Source organism: Pinus tabuliformis, chromosome 1_1, assembly GCF_031772625.1.
Source record: "Pinus tabuliformis cultivar Carrire ecotype Pingquan chromosome 1_1, CPIR1, whole genome shotgun sequence".
Lineage (NCBI taxonomy): Eukaryota > Viridiplantae > Streptophyta > Pinopsida > Pinales > Pinaceae > Pinus > Pinus tabuliformis.
The window spans coordinates 68,303,827-68,324,591 of NC_142297.1; the positions used below are offsets into that span (position 1 = coordinate 68,303,827).

Here is a 20,765-nt window from a genome sequence, read left to right on the forward strand (position 1 = left end):
TCTGCCATCAAACCAGAATCGTATCCCTTGGCGAATAGTGCAACAGCACAGCAGTAGACCGGCTCAATGGAACAGCCGCAGGGGGGGGCGTCAGAGCCCTCCCCAATGGAGCATGGCCCGGAACAGGCTTTCCTGTTTGGTTCGATTGATGGGGAGATCTTGAACAAAGGAAAGGGGCCACAGCAAGAAAACAAGAAATCAGGAGGACGACAAAACCATGCTAGCGTCACTCAGGACAAGGGGAAAAACCCGGAGGAAGCACCAAAAGTAACCTCAACTACCTGCAAACCAGTAGCCGCAGAAAGGCCAAGAATAGAGCTACCGGGACACAAGATAGATGCTCGGATCGAGTTCATGAAAGATCATGCCATCATAGGGAAGTTCATAGGGTTCTGGCCAACGGAAAGAGCCCTATATGGGTGGATTGCCGCCAAATGGAAGCCGAAAGGAGACGTTACCCTGCAGCTAGGGCCGAAGGGCTTCTTCACAGTAATTTTTTATTGTATTGAGGACAAACTCAGGGTGCTGGGAACAGGGCCTCATTTCTTCAATGCAGCGGGCTTGTACATGAGAGACTGGATACCAAGATTCAACCCGGATAAGGAAGACCTCACCTGGGCACCAGTTTGGATCAGAATGTATGGACTTCCAGACGAATATTGGGACGAGGATATACTCAGGAATATTGGAAATGGACTAGGGGAATACATCAGGACAGCAGAAGAGACCAAACTGCGCAGATTCATTTCATATGCTCGCATATGCGTCTTCATGCGGCTGAATGAAGCATTACCAGAATCGGTAAGTCTCTCCCACTGGGACGAAGAGTGGATCCAACCCTTGGACTATGAGCATGTGCCCTTCCGCTGCAGGAGATGCCATGCTCTTGGGCACCTCTTCCGTGATTGTCCCTTGAATGCCAAAGCCACGTCTCAGGACCCTTCGGTCACAGCTACCCAAGATGGCTTCACTAAAGCCCCTAGCCGAAAGCGAGCGCACAAGAAACCCTCTCATGGGCAAAAGCCCCAGCTAAATAGCACTAGCGGCCAAGCATCTAAGAATAGTTTCGAAATCCTGGCTCAGTCCTCCGAAGATCTTCCCCCGATCTCTGATTCCCACCCGTCCCAGCCATCTTCCTCCGCCCCCCCTCCGCCCCCAGCCTCTTCCCCCAAGCGCCGCTCCCCCGAGATCATCCATGACTTCCCCTCCGGAGATAGGAAGGAACAGGCAGAGAAAGACAAGGAAATGGATGTGGATGGAAAGCTAGATCCTCCCTCTAGCTCAAAGTTAAATGAGGAAGAGGGCAGTCAGGGGCAACCGATGGAAGAAGAACCTGAAAGCATAGACTTGCATGGCCTGGACATTCTAGAACTGGAGCTAGCATGCAAAACGAAAGCATATGACAGCATATCCGAATCCCAACTTAATAAGCTGGAGGTAGTTATTTCAAGAGCTTATCAGCAGCAACAACTAGGGATTCAACCAGGAAGCCAGTGGGATGGAAGCCAACCCCCAAAGGAAACCAAAAAGAGAGGAAGGAAAACAGATCTACAGAGAACTATTGAGATTGGGAAACTCCTGCTAGACTCAGGCAGGTATGCGAAACTGACAAAGTACTACAAACCCACTGCAAATAGTTGATCTATGAAGCTAGTCTCATGGAATTTAAGGGGGCTTAACAGCCCAGGGAAACTTAGAATGCTGAAAAACATGATTAAAATGGAGAAGCCGCAAATATGCTTCCTCCAGGAAACCAAATGTAATAGTACTACTTTAGGCAGTATTCTCACAAAGGCCTGGCCAGGATGCCGCTCAGTTGCGGTAGATGCATCGGGAGCGTCAGGGGGGTTAGCCATTGCATGGAATACTCAAGCAATAGACCTCTCAGATTTCCATGCCTCTCATCACCTGATACAGGCAGCCTTCCATATTTTGGGCACGAATGTTCATGGCAATCTCTCAAATGTATACTTCCCACAGGACACAGGAAGCAAAATAGCACTTCTAGACACCATCGAAGCATTGAACAATAACAGAAGGCACCCACTCTGGATAATTGGAGGGGACTTTAACATGATCACCAAGCTAGAAGAGAAGATAGGGGGGAGAAACAGGCTGGAACAAGAAACCACCCACTTCAAGGATTTCATTCAAAACGCCTCCCTCATAGATGTGCCCTTCTGTAATGGAACGTTCACATGGAGCAATCGCAGAGCCGGAAAACACCAAATCGCATCCAAACTAGATCGCATCCTTATCTCAGACAATGCGATTCACCTGGGAGGAGACTTTACAGCCGCAATTCTTCAGCATACTGGCTCGGACCACTGGCCGATCGCTCTTCAATGGCAGCGACCCGGTGATCAAAAGCGAAGACCCTTCCGCTTCGAAGGATTCTGGCTCACGCACCCTGAGTTCAAAGACTTCGTCAAAACCACTTGGACTTCCTTCACTCCTCCAGAAGGGTCTAAAATGTATATATTCCAACAGAAGCTCCGGTACCTTAAAGGCCACTTAAAGCGATGGAACAGAGAAACCTTTGGAGATATTTTCAAAGCACAGCAAGATCTCAATCGGGAAATGGCGGACCTCCATCAGAAAATAATCACAGGGGGACACACTGAAGGGACCCTGGAACAGGAACGAAGCATCCACAGACAGCTTGAGGAAAGGCAGAGGCAGGAGGAAGTTTACTGGAAACAAAAGTCCAGAATAAGATGGTTGAAGGAAGGAGAACGCAACACCAAATTCTTCCACAGAACCACCATTCAAAGAAGAATGCACAATAACATCCCGTTTATCCAAAAGCAAGGAGGAGAGAAAATAGAAAAGCATGAGGAAATAGAGGAAGAATTTCGCAATCACTTCAACCAGATCCTTCAAGAGCCGGAGGGAGACAGAAGGCTAGCAATTGAAAAAATTACTAACAATGTGCCTAGGATCATCAAGGAAGAACACAATGAACTTCTCCTCCGCCCAATACTGCCTCAGGAAGTGGATGAAGCGATGTTCCAGCTCAAAGAAGGAAAGGCACCTGGACCAGACGGATTTACCTCCACGTTCTTTCATACCTTTTGGGAGCTGATTAAACAAGAGGTATGGCAAATTGTGGAAGAATCGAGAGCCCTCCACTGGATGTTGCCCTCTCTCAACACAACCTTTATAGCCCTAATCCCCAAGGAGGAGGACGCTATCACGCCTGACAAATACAGGCCGATTGCACTCTGTAATGTGATATACAAGGTCATTTCTAAAGTGGTGGCTAATCGGCTGAAGCCTCTGCTACCGCTGCTCATATCTCAGGAACAGTCGGGCTATGTGGAGGGCAGACAAATCATGGACGGCATTCTCCTCACGCACGAGATCATACACTCCCTCAAGCAATCAAAGCAGGCAGGTATGCTTCTTAAACTAGATCTTTCTAAAGCTTTTGATAAACTCAGCTGGACCTTCATACAGCAAATGCTAAAAGCTTTTGGTTTTAGCTCCATGTGGATCCGCTGGGTCATGAGCCTAATAAACTCCACTCAGTTCTCCATCCTTGTGAATGGCATCCCTTCTCGGCCCTTCAAACCATCAAGAGGAATCAGGCAAGGGGATCCCCTATCTCCCTTCCTATTCGTTCTCATGGCAGAAGGGCTAGGCCGTCATATCAAACAAGCTCTTCAATCTCACCAGCTCAAGGGTCTTTCAGTTCATAACACCCCGGCCAATTCCCATCAGCAATTCGTTGATGACACCATGCTTTTTGGTTATCCTTCAGCCCAGGAAGCCACTTGCCTCAAATCCCTGCTCAATGACTTTGCTGCAGCCTCTGGCACGGATGTAAATTGTGCCAAATCGCAGATATTCTTTTTTCATACGCCTCCTCCTGTTAAATCAGCTGTTACTCGCATCCTTGGATTCCCTGCCGCCTCCCTTCCCTCAAAATACCTTGGCGCCCCTCTCACAGCCTCAGCTCTAAAGCATTCCGCTTGGCGAACCCTCATAGAGAAAATGGAATCTCGTCTCAACCTTTGGACACATAGATCTCTCAACCTAGCCAGCCGGGTTGTGCTCATTAAGTCAGTCCTTCAGGCAATGCCTCTGTACCTATTCTCAATCCTTGCGGCACCCAAATGGGTCTTAAAAAGAATCAGGCAGCTTCAACGCAGCTTTCTTTGGGGAGGGTCGGCAACTAATCGGAAATGGGCCTTGGTCAAATGGCCTACAGTATGTCAACCAAAGGAAAAAGGGGGTATTGGGCTGAGAGACCCAGAGCATAGTAATGCCATCATGAGTGCCAAAATATGGTGGCACTGGATCACTAATCCAGAAAAGCCTTGGGCAAGGATCTGGACGGCTAAATATGCCAATAACAGACCCCCGGAGGAGCTCATCCGGTTTATTCCCACGGAAAAAGGTTCGCTAATTTGGAATGCGGCCAAACAACACTACCAGTTAATACAACAACACAGTTTTTGGGAGGTTAGGAATGGCAAAACAGCAAGGTTTTGGACAGATGCATGGAATCAGATGCCAAAGCTTATCCACACTCTCCAATTACCACTGGATCATGTTAGGCAGGAGCAGCAGCAAGAAAAGATCCATTACTACTGGAGGCAAGAGATGGAGCACGGATTCAGGAAATGGAAACAAGGAAATCATTGGGCTATCACCACTAACTTGCAGGATACAGGGGATTTGGAGAAGGAGCTTGACAAAAGAAGAGTCTGATATGACGAAGGAAACGACATTTTGAGATGGGGATACAGACCAAAAGGCGACTTCTCCACTTCAGAAGCCTACAAGATAATCTGTAACAATAATATCCCCTCTGATCCTATATGGAGCAAAATATGGGGTTTTGGTTCATGGCCCAAAATCTCCTACTTCCTGTGGCTGGTCGGTCACAAAAGAATCCTTACCTGGGATAAACTAAGGAGAAGGAATTTCCACGGACCATCGATATGCCCCAACTGTTGTCAAAATGAGGAAACGCTTCAACACCTCTTGGACTCCTGTCCCCTAGCCAATCAACTGTGGGAAAAGGCGGGCTTCAGATGTCAAAAAAGATGCAGAACAAAGAACGACATAACGGACTCCCTAAGGCACTGGCCGCAGAACCCTTATAAGAGCGAACTCCTCAATTGTTTGTGGAACCTGCTCCCTGGTCTCATTTCCTGGAGTATATGGAAAGAAAGGAACAAACGGATTTTCAAAAATCTGAGCTCTAGGACCGAAGAAGTTTGGATCAAACTATGTGGGAACCTGAATGAGACGCTGATACTTCACTCCTGGACAACGGAAGATCTTCCTTCTCTAGACATTGAAAAAGGTATTCTAAGCAACTGGCAATTGATCATTCCTCAAACACAACACAGGAACAGTACTTCCACAAGCGGCAGTACAAACAAAGATACTTGGAGCGCTCCCCCTAAGTACTCTTTCAAGCTCAACTTTGATGGAGCCTCCAAAGGTAATCCGGGGAAGGCAGGCTTTGGAGGCATCCTCAGGAATCATGAAGGTACACCCTTGCAGATATACTTGGGATCCTTGGGCTGGGACACCAATAACTCGGCGGAAATTGAAGGATTATGGCAAGGACTCCTTTTAGCTGGAAACCTCAATCTACAGCCCTTGATCGTGGAAGGAGACTCCCAGATTCTTATAAACATGGCTAAAAGAATGCAGAATGGCTCTCAAGCGAAAAAAATCTCAAACAGTTGGAGACTGGCAGCCAGATTAGAAGCCATCGAACAAGCCCTTCGCAGCAACAGGGCAATCTCCTTTTCTCACACAAAAAGAGAAGGCAACAAGGTCGCCGACCTTGTAGCCAACATAGGGGCAGATAATGATCATATTCTCCTCACAGGAACCTCGACCATCATAACAGACAATGCTCAGGCTCAGGAATTAGATAAGCTGGTCCAACGTGATGCTACCTACCCGGATGCGGGTGACACGACTGAGGAGGAGGGTACGCCACCTGGTAACCATGGGCGGCCTCAAGTATGATATGGTTATTAACTGCAATCCGCCGCCCTATATGGCAAGCGTGAGAGCAGAGGCGCGAAAGGACGACAATTCATTGCCGGGACTAAGCTTCATTTACTGTTTCAGAAGGGAGTTATGGCATGCGAGGATCGAGACAGACCAACGAAGCATAAAAATGACAAGAATATGGAATGTTATGCATCGGATCGAGTTCGAATTTTGGAATTGGGTTTCTGGACGTCAGCTCACAGAGCTCAGGCTCAAGAGATCCCTTCTGCAATTGGAGGTGGGTACAGGGTTGCAAAGGTGGGTGAAGGTGGTTTCACTCCCTCCATATCCTTCTCCCCTGCTCTGTTGCGCTCATCGAACAGTAAGGAAAACATGGCTCGGCCACGACAGCGTCTCATCAGCCGCCGAGGCTCTGGAAGAGGCGGAACTTCACGCCCCCCGGTTGCCAATCCACCCTCACGCTGCTGCCGCTGTATGTGTCACCAAGTGGCTGAAGCACACCCCATCCAGTCGAACCAGTTTATGGACTCCAGAACTCCCGATTCGGGCTCTGCCCCGCTACCTGCGTTTGGAACAGCGGTATTCTCCTTCAGCAGCGCCCAGGGCAATTCCAACATTAATGCTCATGTTTCGGTCCTATTCTTGGAGGAACCGAAAGAGGACGTTGGGGAGCAACACCGCGCACAAGTTCATCACGCCGAAAGCTCCAGGGCTGCTGAGGGAAGGTCAGAGGAACACCCTGAGCCGGAGGTTGTTCCACCATCGACTCAACCAGCGTCTGCTTCAGGTAAGGCCAAGGTTGACTGGGGACCTCCCCCGGAAGGCGAGTACTGGATTTATGAAGAAGAGTCGGACGAATAGGCGTCCGCTCGATCAAGCTCCTGCCCTCAGACAATGCTCAGGTTTTTTTGTGAACTGTCACACTCATTTCAATGGCTCAATATATGTCTTGGATGTCTTTGCTTGGCTTGAGAATTATATAGTTCAGTGTTTATCCACACCCTCGCGAGGGATCTCGCTGAAGAACTTCCTTTTCTCTCTTTCGCCCCTGCGTGGGATGACTAATTCTGCTTTTTCTATTCCCCAAAGGTTTAAGGCCCCTGCGTGGGTAATCCGTCTCAGTAATGGTGCCCTTGCGTGGGTAGTTTTTTTGAGCACTATCAGTCCAGAGTGCCATCCTTGGCCTCTGGCGACATGAACTCTTGGCTGTAACTGTTTTTCGTGTTTATGTAAATAATAGAAGTAGCATAGTATTAACGATAAAAAAATAAATAAATATTGAAATGATTATTAAAATGAACACAAGCTTCAAAAACTTTATATTAGGTTTTTCATAAAATTCATATTAAATATAAACCTTATATTAAGTTTTCAATAAATCCCATATTAATATATATATATATATATATATATTTTAAACATTATGGCATTAAAAATTGAGTTGACATACCAGGCCCCACGTCATTCTAATGTCATTGAGGCCAAAGGAGGGAGGTTATCTCACCTAACACCTTCCGCGCTATATGAAATGTCAACCCTTCTTTCAAAACCCTTCTTTCAAAACAAAATTAGTAGATGCGATTTATCGGGGGAAAGAGAATCGTTAAATCATTACCTATTCTAACCGATATAACATCTCAACCTTTTGTTGAAAAGGGCTCTAATCCCTAAGTTTTATTAAGCCTACACCTTAGCTAGGAAATTTAGGGTTTTCTTCACCTTAAATGAGTTTAGGGTTTTCTTCGCCTTAAATTCATTTCTTAGAAATATTTTTGTTAATTTTCTGGGTGAGGGTTTATATTTATATGCCCGAATTCATACATGCCAAAAATATTTTAGGAACTAGAGCTTCATTTGCAGGTTGATGAGGATATCTGGCATTTAATGTAAACGAGATAGACTCCAGTGACACAAGTCCGCTCCAGAACTTGAGATGTTATTATAGTTTGAAGTTATTTACAGTGTTTTACCATGGAGAAGAGAATGTCTTATGATTTTGTTGAAATTTTAAGAGTTTACGACAATTTCCTATGAAAGACACCATTACATCCACAAGAAATTAATTCTTCAATCTAAAAATAATTTGAGTGCACAGGTGAATGTGTTTTCAATATTCAAGGTTTATTTAAAACTTGTTTATTTCTTTGGAATTTTACCCTTCGAAAAATATTGCGTCACTTAAAGATGAAGAGGATTTTTACCACAACTTTTTCAAGAACATGAGGTATGTGAATAATGTTTACATTCAGATTTTTCCTTAACAATTTTAGGAGCAAACTTAAAGAATGAGGAAAATTTAGGAATTTTATTCATATATTTGTTTATTTGTTTTAATCCTAATTTCCGCTTGTTCTATACATGATTAACTACCAAATGACTATGACTTGGGCTATATTATAAAAGTATGAAATGAAGGATTATACAAGGAAACCGTTACAACCATTTGTCCATTTGTGGATCCAAGGAACCAATTAAAAATAAATTTAATATTTCAGCTAATGATTTGAAGAATTATTCTTAAAACTAAGGAGGATATTATTACTTTGTTCAAATTTAAAGAGTGCATGAAGGAATTCCAAATCCCTTCACAAAAAATCCTTAAAAATAAATTTTATTTATATTTTTTTAGACATTTACGTGAAATAGTTACCAAAAACTTCGTATAAAACCCCTATTTTCTCATTTGAGAGGGGAAAAAGGCTGGGTGATTTGAATTTGTAACCCTTTATTATATAATTTGAATTTGATAGTTATGTATTTTCCTTCTATTTTAATTTCTGAACATGTATTTTGTAACCCTTTATTATATAATCTGATTTTGATATTTTTGTATTTTCCTTCTATTTTAATTTCTGAACATGTGATGGGTTGTAACAATGGTTTAGATAGTTGACGTGATCAATTATATGAATCACTTTTATTATCTAATCTGATTATATATTTATAAGTTTTATTGTTGATAGAATTTCCCAATGCTCGACATTTATGTTCTATTACAAGATCTCATGTAAATGTTATTTACAATAGTGCATGTTCTTTCTGTTCTTCTTTTTTGATTTCTAATCATAGAGAACTAAATCTGAGGCACATTATATTGTTTGGTTTTAATGCTCCGATATTTATACTATCAACATAAATGCTAGATGATCAATTATGAGTTACGATAATTGAAGGTTGAACTTTTGTTTAAATAACTCTTATTTCCATTGTGATTGCAGAATTGTTTATTTGCTTTATGAAATTTTCTTTTCTGTTCAATGTCTGTCACAACATTTACTGTTAAATGTTTTTGTTTACAGGCTAGATAAAAATAAATGATATGCTTGCACCTAGTGCACATATTATGGTTTAAGCTTGGCTAACAATTTTCACATTAATATTTTCTTGTTTTTACCTTTTCTTTCATTCCTTTTCTTTTTGTTTCCTTTGTCATTAAATTTTCATTTATCTCATATGCTTATATCTCAAAATATGTGAACCGGATTATGCAGCGACTTGATCGGGGTTGTCTATTTGCAACTTATGTAGGTGGTTGTCTATTTGCAGTCTATGTAGGGTTAGTTTGTTGCCCAATATATACATTACTGGAAGATGATCTTGTCCTTATACCTTTCTTTGCTGAGTGAATGCCTAATAAGAATACATGATATTATATTGCATCACATTTAGCACTATGATGGGTTACCATAAATGGGAGATAAGCATAACTAATATTTAATTGTTTTTCCTTTATCTCTAACCATTTATTTTCCTTTATTTTAGTTCTAATGTGATTTTGTTTTCATGTTATATAATGAAAGTTACGTTTTGAAATCATTCACCAGAGGTCATATAGGTCTCTCCCACCTAGACCTTCACACCTTATACCTCTTTGTATCATATATATAAATTGGCCTTATTTATTTGCCTAATTAGATTATATATTTAATTTACATTATTCTACAACGACCATTTAATTTACATTATCACCACGGATTACCCCTTGTGGTGAAAGGGAGGCCATCCCTTATCACATAGAGTGGGAGGATCTAGGATCCTCAGTGATGTGGTCTTAGGTTGTCCTTAGTTACCAAGACAATCTATGCACCAACATGTGGATTTCTTGTGCCACGATCACTCTCAGGTTCCAAATTTATCTTCTCTAAGATAATTCACATTGTATGTTGTCTTTCATCTTTAGTAGTTGGGAAAAATTACCATAAAATCTCATAACCCTCATAAACTTGAATGCTGCGCTACTGTAAAAAGCATTAAAATTGAGTAGAAGATAAGAGTTTTTGTGCTATTTATTATGTATGGGGCTCAAGGAGGCTTCTAAGACTTCTAGAATCATCAAAAAACTATTTTCCTAAGCCATAGACACTAACACTTGGTTAAGAACATGCAAATGAAATTCGTTGCGCTTTCACGTTGCGCTTCCACTGTTGGTGATTATTTTCAAGGATGGGAGTTTACATTATGAACATAAGTGTCTTGACAAGTGTCATATGTTTCAAGGGTTATTCTCCATCTCTGTGACACATTCAGAAGCCTAGGAGGTGATCATAATCAGGCAAATCATGAATTCATTGCGCTTTTGAGGTAGCACAATGAATGCGTTGTGCATCCACATAGTCAACGATTTGACCTTCAAATTCGAATCCAAACCTCATGAAATTGATTCTCATGGTTATGAAAAGTGTCCTTAATTGTCTTGCAAAATCAACATTCAAGCATTGATCATCTAATATGAAAAAGAAACTTGTTATGCTATTTCTGCAAGGGATCTGTTGTGTTTTAACTCTTTTAGCAGTTAACTTAAAGATAAGTTTTTGACCAACTGAAGATGAATTTTGATAATGAAAAAGAGGTTTTTGTCAAAATTGAGCTAGATTACAAAACTGTCCTTCTATTTATTAACATGTGTTATATATTAGAAGAGTCTAATGAATCTTTATAGCCTATTTTTCAAATTTCCTCATTTCATGTTTTAATCATGATCTTTGGGTGAGGATTTCGAGGAGTTGGAGAATAATTTTCGAAAAATGAGAGAGGTTTATCTTAAGAAAAATATCATCTAAAATATGTCCTTCAGTTTTTTAATATCTGACATGATTCAAGATATATGATCTAATATTTGACCCCTATTTTCCATAAATTCGATCCCTATTTCTTATTAGGTAGTTCCAAATTTAATGTAACTGATTCTATCTTTGGGGAAATGGTTGAGCTTGACCCCCTACGTACAAGGATTAGATAATTGTATATATTTCATGAATTTCAGTGTGCAAAAGGTTGGTTGGTCAGGGTTTAGAAGAAAAAACATTGTGCATTGTACTTTTCTGATATATATATAAATTTATTATTATTATTATTATTTTTTAATTTTTTATTATATATATATATATATATATATATATATATATAGTTCAGTGAATGAAGAAGATTGAGGTCTGATTTTAAAAGGATTCATGTGTCAGTTTATAATGGTGATGTGATCTCTTGTATTGTAAGTTTTTTCTCTTGTTATCATCATTCTTGAATGTATGTCTTCATATTTGGTTAAGCAAGGATTTATCTTAGAACTCATTGTAAAAGTGCTCTGTTATAGCTTACTGAACAATTAATGTTTTTCTTCTTTAATGACATTTAGAACTCATACTTCAGTTAGATGCTTTATATGCCATTTTTCGACCATTCCTCTGCTCACCCTTCTACAACAAATTTAATTGGAAACACTAGAAGGACCGCCTACCTTCCCCTTTTCGAAATATCCCTCGTCCCTTCATCCTCTCACTGGAAAATAAATCGATTTAACATGACTCCATGACCAATGGATTTTCTCTCTTCCATACCATCAAATTGTTGAAACCTATCCCCACCTGATCTCCATACCTAGCCTAATATCTAAGTGACTGAAGATTTGGACAAAGAGAGTTTTCTTTGAAGCTAGAAGGGATAGATTTTAATTTGAAAGTGGTTTTTGGTTACTTTTGGGTTCCTCTCCTTAGCCTGAAGGAATTATGAAGTGGTAACATAATTGCGCTCTTCCGGGGAGCGAAAGGTTCCATCCTCCTAGGTAAAGAACCATCAAGTTTCATATTTGATTATTGATGATGAACAATGATCAAACACAAGAAGGTTGTGCATTATTCACTAAACAACTCCATTTCCAAACAATCCAGAGTTCAGAACCTCTATGTTGACCCCACTATCCAAAAAATTAGAGTTTAAAGTGCACATCCAGTTGCCTAGCCAATCAAGATGACAAGGTATGTTGAAGATACTTTTTCTATTGAAGGTTTCAGAGAGTATTTGATATGTTTGATGATGATCAAGTGGAAGAAGCTTTCTTGGTTTTTTTTCCTAAGTATTTAAGATTATGCAAATGCTCTAAGGAGAAGAGCTATTTTTTAGAATCATTTGTTGAAAAAATTGAGAAAGATATTGAAGCCTTAGAGATTCAAATTCAGTCCCACAATTTCCAATGTCAAAATCAGTCCTTTGAGAACCTTTTCCAGCCGAAACGATACAAGGTAGTGCTGCCCTATGATTTTCAGATTGATGAATGTTCTGATTTTGAACACAAGTTTGACAATGCACATTTGAAGTCATGGTTTGACATAGTGAATACATCAAAAAAATTCAGCCATGACAAGCCAGTCATTGAATACCTTGAGGATCATCAAACAAATCATCAAAAAAATCATTGAAAAAATCATCGAATAGAATATGTTTTTTTTTTTTTTGAGTATTTGTGACTCTAAATATAGATAAAGAAAAAAATATGCAAATAATTTACTTGGAAATGCACAAAAAATTATTATCATTTTAAATAAAATGGAAAACCATATTATTTTAGAAGAAAGTTTAAGCTCTCACATGGAAAGGAAAGTTGTAACTGCATTCAATGAACATAAATTTATGAATTGTTGTTGGTAGAACATAAATTTATGAATTGTTGTTAGTAGAACATAAATTTATGAATTGTTGTTGGTAGAACATAAATATAATTCATATATTTTGGAAATTTAATTTAATTGAATGTATGATAAAAGATGAATAAACAAATTCAAATGTCTATTGATTCACATGTACTCATCTCCATTTAGATTTTCCAAAAGGCTCACTATAAGTCTAGAAGGAATTAAATCAAATGTTTTGGTTAAAATCTCATAATGCAAAGGGATTTGTTGGTTAGATACTATTTTTCATTTGAAATGAGTAAATATCTATGTTAAATAATATTAATGCATTCAAGGAAATAATACAACAAATCCAAAATTTAGTGAAAAAATAGAGGAGAATGAAGCTGAGTTAATTTTACCAAACAACTTACCTTTCAAATATCATAACATTTTATTTATGCTAACCAATGTTCCATTGATTTATTTAGAGAAATAGTTCAACTTATATGGAAAAACAAACTATAACACCATCCTCCGACACTTAAGAAATTTTATTGGTCCACTAGGGTAAATATACGATGAAGAGTTACTATGATATGGCAACCTCCTAGATCACCTTAAGGAAGTGGATTTGACAAAAAAAAACCCTTACTGACTTCCCTAAGGTGCTACAGGACCCCCAAGGGCTAAACCAATATTCAAGGTGTTCACACCCTGAGTTAACTTACATTTTCACTGATATGGACTCCTATTTGCACGTACAAGCATTCATCCATGCGACTGTAGGCCTCCAGTCTCATGCATAACCAATGTAAGGGTGTAACTATAGTAATTTTTAGCTAGTTCTGTGCCTAAGACTGCGAAATCTATGCCACCTTTTCAGGGCTAGACTCCAGGTCACTACCTAGAACTTGATGAAACAATAAAAAACAATAAATGGCACAAAGACAGAGCTGTTAACACAAAGCATGATCAAGGACATGGCCTAACCAAGCCTAACCATGACAAACATTATGTTAAACACATCATGAACATGAAATGTACAAGTCATAAATACACTTATGATCATAGGGATCTCATACTTATCTGAGAACCGTCAAGAACGTCTAATTACAAACATGTAACCAACATATAAACCAACAAATAACTAACATATAAACAACATATAAACCAACAAATAACCAACATATAAACGATAGAATGAACATGAAATGTACAAGTCATAAATACACATATGATCATAGGGATCTCATACTTATCTGAGAACCGTCAAGAACATCTAATTACACACATGTAACCAACATATAAACCAACAAATAACTAACATATAAACAAAATATAAACCAACAAATAACCAACATATAAACGATAGAAACTCAACCATAATATCACGATCATAATAAATACATATATACATGAATCATAATAGAAAAGACCTCTTATTAACATATGAAAATGTGAACCAAGTCAGGGACTTCCACGTACCACCCGACCATAGATTTGGCTAAACCAAATATTTCTTTAAACCAATCATCCCCATGTCATATTCCAAGCATGAATGTGGGATCTCATGGAATAATCCATGAAAAAGAAAAACAGATCTTCCAGAGGCCAAACCACCTCAACCCTCAACTAATGATTCTAGCTCGTAGTCGAACATCACTAAACAACACCAGATTGGTCTCCATCCAAGATGTCCAAGGCTCCAAAGAATTTGTTCCAACCAAGGCTTCTATGAATAGTAACTCAATCCACAGTTGCTTCCAGGCTCCAGATCGTTTGTCCAATCAAGGCTCCCAGGACTAGTAACTCCACTCAACAAGGGATCCAAAGCATTTTTCTAACCAAGGCTTTTAGGACTAGTAACTCAACCCAAGCTATTAAAGGGTTTCTAGAGTGTTTGTCCAACCAAGGCTTCTAGGAACTAGTAACTCAACCCACAACCATAAGGAACATGAGCACCAACTAGAAGCACAGGTAAACCCACAACACCATGACTATCCAGGAAATTGAAAGGCTAGGAAAAACTGCTGTCAATCCAAGAAATCCTCCATACCAATGAAAAATCATAACCAAGAAACCACATGCATGTATCATGCATGCAAAAACTAGTAAGGAAATCATACAAGAACCTCGATACCTACAAAGAAAACCCGTTGTAGCTACTGATCCCACTGTCCTCTTGCATTGTCCTACTTTTCCTTTTCCTTCTTTCTCCAAATCCCATGTATGCCACACTCCTCCAATATTTCTCCAAGAAAACTCTAAGTGTCAAAGAGTATGAGAGTGAGAGAATAGAAGAGAGATCCAAGCTAAAAATGACCAAAAGCTATGAATTGATCCTCGAAATCCTTTTTATCAATGAGACCTCTATTTTCTTCATTCTCTTTCATTTTCCTCCTCACATGAAACTTATGACCTTTCACCTTCCTTTTCTCATCATTTCCATTATTTTCATAAATAAATACCAAATAATGCCTCTTGCCTTTTTAATGCCTTTACCATTGCCATTTCCAATTTCCTTTAGCCATATTAAACCAAAAGTGATGCCCACTAGGATGCTTTTCCCACCATTTAGCTTAGAATATGTTGCCCATGACCTTGGTCTTATATTATTTTACATGGAAATTCAACCAGGGGCTATTACAAACCCCCCCCCCCCCCCCTTGCGAGAACAATGTCCTCGATGTTTAATGACACCTATAAAACTAGAAAACTGTTGAAATGAAACATACTATCCATAGAGCTTTATAACACAACTCAATGTAGTATTTAGAATGATAACTGTTGAAACATGACAAACATACTATTTGTTAGAGCTTTATAAAACAACTCATTACGATATTTATAATAGCAACACATATACACATTCACATTTGCTTCAACTAACAAATAAACATATTTTCTATGGAGATTTATAATCAAAACTCAATACATTATTTACAATAATATACACATATGCACAATTTCTATAACTAACAAATAAAAGGATACAATGCTCGTATCAGCAACAAGGGAATCCAGAGGCTCACACTTCCAACCTCAAAATTAGCACCAGGATTCACCTCCTTCATCGGAAGTCCAAAATCCACTACCAAATTCAAACCTATGTCCAATACCTAGCACTATGATCCTATGCCACTTGTCCTCTCAGTAAATAGTTATCGGTTGATTGTTCCAGGGAACACTCCCAATGTGCTTATGATTCCATATGGAAATGCTAATGACAAAAACAAATGTATTTCTTGGCATTCCTTTATCTACTACATAGTCCCTCGGGTAATCATGTCACCCCCTTCCATGCAGTCACACACCTTCCAAGTTTTGCGTGCATCCCCTGCTCTACTACGTAGTTCCTCTGGAGACACCTCCCTTGGAAAGGTTTCCTCACATTGGAAGGTCCAAAAACCAAGGCATATACCTTCCTAAAAACCATCATGCTAGTCATAACATGCTTATGGAAATCAATGAACACTATTGGGTGTCAGTGTCCCACAATGGCTCTGCTCCTGAACTGCTTTACCAACATACTGCTGCTAGTTCTAATTCATTTCATTGTTGCTGCTAACATTCTTTGATGGCTAATTCCAATCACTCAAACTGGGCATTCCCATGATATCCTGTACCAAGCACATAATTTCCATTAGATTCAAAATAAATTGAAATAAGTCCACATTGTACCTCCTGAGTAGCTAGTTAATGAGGTACACTTGTAATTCTATTCACTTCCTGTCACAATAAGTCAAACTAGCTATTTGATCAAATCATCACGTATAAATATATCACATCTCATTAGCTAAAAACAAAACTATCATAAACAAAATCATAAATCACATGTAAGCATCACAATACCACATGTGCACAACACAACGTGTATGACACACACAAAATACCATATGTAAAACATGTACACAATACCACCTATACACAACACCACTTGCACAACATGTACACAACACCACTCACACAACGTGTACACAACACCACATGTATACAACAACACCTGCATAATGTGTACCTAACACCACATGTACCCAACACCACATGCACGACATGTACACAACACCACATACACAACATGTACGCATCACCATATATACACAACACAACATGCACATATCACAGGTGCACCATGTATAACATATACACAACAATAGTACTGCACATGCATAAACCAAACACTAACTCTACCAAGCAGCCTTGCTTCTAGCGTCTTTCCACAATCCATGCTTGTTCCAACATGTCGTAGATCACATTGCTTTCATTTCACTGATGTATCCCTCAACATAGCATGTCCATAACATAAACATAGACATAGTATACTCACATAATATCAATTCATGTCCACCTAATACTGACCTCATAGATCTGTTAGGGCTACTCTTCCCACTTTATTCCTCATGAAACTAGGAACCTCTTCATGCCATTCACATACATAATTAATCATTTCTCCACAAGAATGATCCCTAACAACCCTATAAGACAACGACATACATACATACATACATGCATATAAACATTAACACAAAACTATCACGATTATTGATGACGCTGCTGACAGCAACATACATACATACATATATGCATATAAATACATCAACAAAATCATGATCACAACATAATTACCATATATCATAAGGTTAAAGTTAAGATAACTCCCTTTATCCATGGATGCATACACAACATTAAGTGCAATATTTCCCAACATAGCCAAGACATTTGACAAATCAAATCCATTCACTTTACCTTTCCTGTTACCTTTCTCAGGACTATCCTACCATCATCCATTTATCCCAATGGACCCAACCAATCAAACTAATTGTCCTACTCTTGCCTTCAACTATCTTGTATTCATGCACCGATCTTCAACCAAGTCTTACATTACCTATTGGGATTCATTCATCTCTCCCTGAGCTCCATTAACTTTTCTCCTTCCTCAACAAATTTTTAAGACCCTTAAAACATAAAAGGTAAGAACAAAAAAAAATCAAGAAGAAAAACCATGAAAAACAATAGCAATATGACACCACAAAGAAAGTGGCATGACCATGCACTAGACAGAAAAAAATTCAAATCAAACACAAACAAATCACAAAACACCGAAAGCACTAGAATAGCAACGACCACCATGACTCAATCCCCATGGGTTCCCACTGCTTCCAAGGACAATTTCAATTTGAACCTTCTTTGAGATTTCATGACAATCTCTTTTGCCATGCATTTCCTACATCATACTGCCATAAACACATAACTGTCAATGCTTAAATAAATAAATCATCATACTAGTTACCTTACGTTGTTGTGCCAAATATGTTGCCTTGTAATTGAACACATACATACTATCTCTCAAGGGAATCCAATTCCCTTAAAAGATCCAACTATAACTTAGAAACTAGCTAATACACATGCCAAATGCATGTTTATGACTATATCACATATCCACACAATGTCAGACGAAATCAAGGTTAAGAAGACTTCCTGTATGCAAAGCAATCATTCGTTTGGAATTTCCATTTCCAAACATAGCCAAAGGAATTCGGCAATCGTTGCATCCTTGAAGATATCAACGTTGGTCATGAAATGTAGTATCTATTAATTATCATCAAACACGCATAAATTAGTCATGTTATCTAGGATAGAAGGCCTATACAAAATTTCAATAGTAAATCTATCCCTAAGCTGTGACATTCTAGAAGCTACATTTGTTAGAGCATTGGTGGTTTCATTACAGGTTTTTGGTACAACAATGATATTAAATGCATGGAAGTTAGAGATCAGTCGCCATACCTCTTGCTAGTAACTTTTGAGATGAGGTGATAAACAATATATGGTGTTACGTACTTTCCATACCACTATTTCTGAATCACCTAAACTTTGAGTGCAACCACGTTGAGGCTAATGGAGTTTTGCAAGCCCAACACAAGTTCTTCATATTCAAAAATGTTGTTTGTGCACTCGAAATCCAAGTGGATTGAAATCAAATTCTTCCTATTATTTGGTTCAATAAAGACACACCCGGATTCAGAGCGATCCTATGCCTTTGATCCATCGAAGTACATGGTCCACAACTCATCTGTACACAGACCGTTCGATGTACTTGCACTACTACTACTACTGCTACTGCTACTACTACTACTAATATTGTTACAATGCATTGTATAGGTTTCATTTCCATCAGTTGGAAAAGGAAGGAGACCCAACTGTGTGTTTGGTAGGGTTAGAGCTGACCGTGCGAGATAACACCCCAAAGTTGTTTCCAAAAGGTAGTTTCCAAAGATTAATTCTGCGAAGCCCAGTGGTTCATTCTTGCCATTGATAGGAGTGACATTGCGCCTCATGTATCTCTCAGATCACACCTGGATTTGATTTATTTTTCCCTTGTATGGAAGCCACATGTGGGACCCGTCTATAGCAAAGTATCCGTTCAGCTTGCTAGGCTAGTCTCTACTAAGCAGTAGGCCATATGCTTCCGGTATGTCCATAACAAAAATGTTTATGCACTGGTGAACTCGGTTGTCATGATTTAGTTGGATGATTACATCACGAAGTTCACCAATGGCTGGCCGAAACTTACTAATTTTCAATCAATGCTATTTGTCCTCTATCTGGCCTTCCGTATCTATCTATCTATCTATCTATCTATCTATCTATCTATATAGATATATATATATATATATATATATATATATATATATATATATATATATAGCTCTCTGGAAATTCAGAACTTGAACACAATTGCTTTCTCATTGCCCCTACCCACTAGTGGAGGGAGCATTAACACGTGCCTATTGAATACTATTCCATCAAAGTAATAAGAAAAGTATAATATTGAAAATATAGAGAAAGCACTAATATAAGGAAAGAAGAGAATAACATGCCAAACTGACATACGAGAGAAACCATACTTTCATTATTATGGGAATACACCTCAACACATCATGCATCTATTCTATTTATCCCTCAATGGATTAGAAGCACGTCTTTAAGGATATGTGTTGCTCCTCACTGCCCAAAATCGTTGCGGTGGAAGTGCCATAAAATTGTAATGTCCTATCAACTTGGTGTATATGCATTTCTGATTGAGTTGGATGATCTGTGTGGATGTCTTGCTCCATTGCGCATTGATATTCTTAGAAATGTAGAGTGGCATGACATTGACTGATGCGCTAGAATAACCCAAAAAATTGTGAAAATTATAGTTGAAGATTTAAAATGATAGCAAGAATGGAGGGAAAAGAAAGTTTTCTTCTTCCATTCAGAGTGTGTTTAGCATAGTTGTGAGTGATTCGAGAGATGTGCTTTCTCCCTTGCGGGTAGAGGTTGCGTTGCTCGTAGCTATCTGCCCCAATGCACGCAGCAGGATGTCACACTGTCCTTGAATTTTAGTTAACTCAAACAAAATGATGTTTGCACAAGTCTTCTTCATATCTTCCACAATATTGTAATCAAGGGCAGGTAGAATCACCGAGTTTTCTGGGATTAGACTGATGTTCATGTTTTTCGGCAGAGTGCTATGCAATTTGTTGCTCATGGATGTACTCTTATACACCGTTGTCTTCCCTCGCTTGCCTTGTGTTTTATGCTTTTGGTCGGTTGGTGGATCAAGCTTCCTCACCAGTTCAAGTTTTTGCTTCATTTCCCCAACTATAAGGGGAGCCCCTTTACTTCTGATATTGTAACAATCATTTTTCTTTGGGGGCTGCTTCTCAGTGTTTTTCTTCTGCGCTTCTTACGAGCATTGATACATGCTAATCACCTGCCTAGTACTTGAGGCTTCATTAGGTGCAACATCTTCATCATCATCTGTGTCTCTCGACTTCCCCTGCGTACTGCTCGACATGTTTGTTATATGGTTGCATACTGCGCTTGCAAGTCGTTTCTAGTTCGAAA

The 20,765-nt window shown here is 39.2% G+C and overlaps 1 protein-coding gene across 1 annotated transcript; it reads left to right on the top strand.

Moving 5' to 3' along the window:
• The first annotated feature begins 1,719 nt into the window (after positions 1 to 1,719).
• Positions 1,720 to 4,716, top strand: LOC149211606 (uncharacterized). Its single transcript, XM_089388438.1, has 3 exons — positions 1,720 to 2,688; positions 2,809 to 3,096; positions 3,460 to 4,716. Exons 1-3 carry the CDS (start codon positions 1,720 to 1,722, stop codon positions 4,714 to 4,716), a joined length of 2,514 nt encoding a protein of 837 aa, XP_089244564.1.
• The last annotated feature ends 16,049 nt before the right edge of the window (positions 4,717 to 20,765 follow it).

What these genes read in the sequence shown, in the direction of transcription:
- LOC149211606 (XM_089388438.1), top strand. Translation starts at nt 1,720, where the DNA reads ATGGAGAAGCCGCAAATATGCTTCCTCCAGGAAACCAAATGTAATAGT. An exon ending in AAAGGCAGAGGCAGGAGGAA is followed by an intron (nt 2,689 to 2,808) that starts GTTTACTGGAAA and finishes TTTATCCAAAAG; the next exon opens with CAAGGAGGAGAGAAAATAGA. An exon ending in GGGAGCTGATTAAACAAGAG is followed by an intron (nt 3,097 to 3,459) that starts GTATGGCAAATT and finishes ACCTTCATACAG; the next exon opens with CAAATGCTAAAAGCTTTTGG.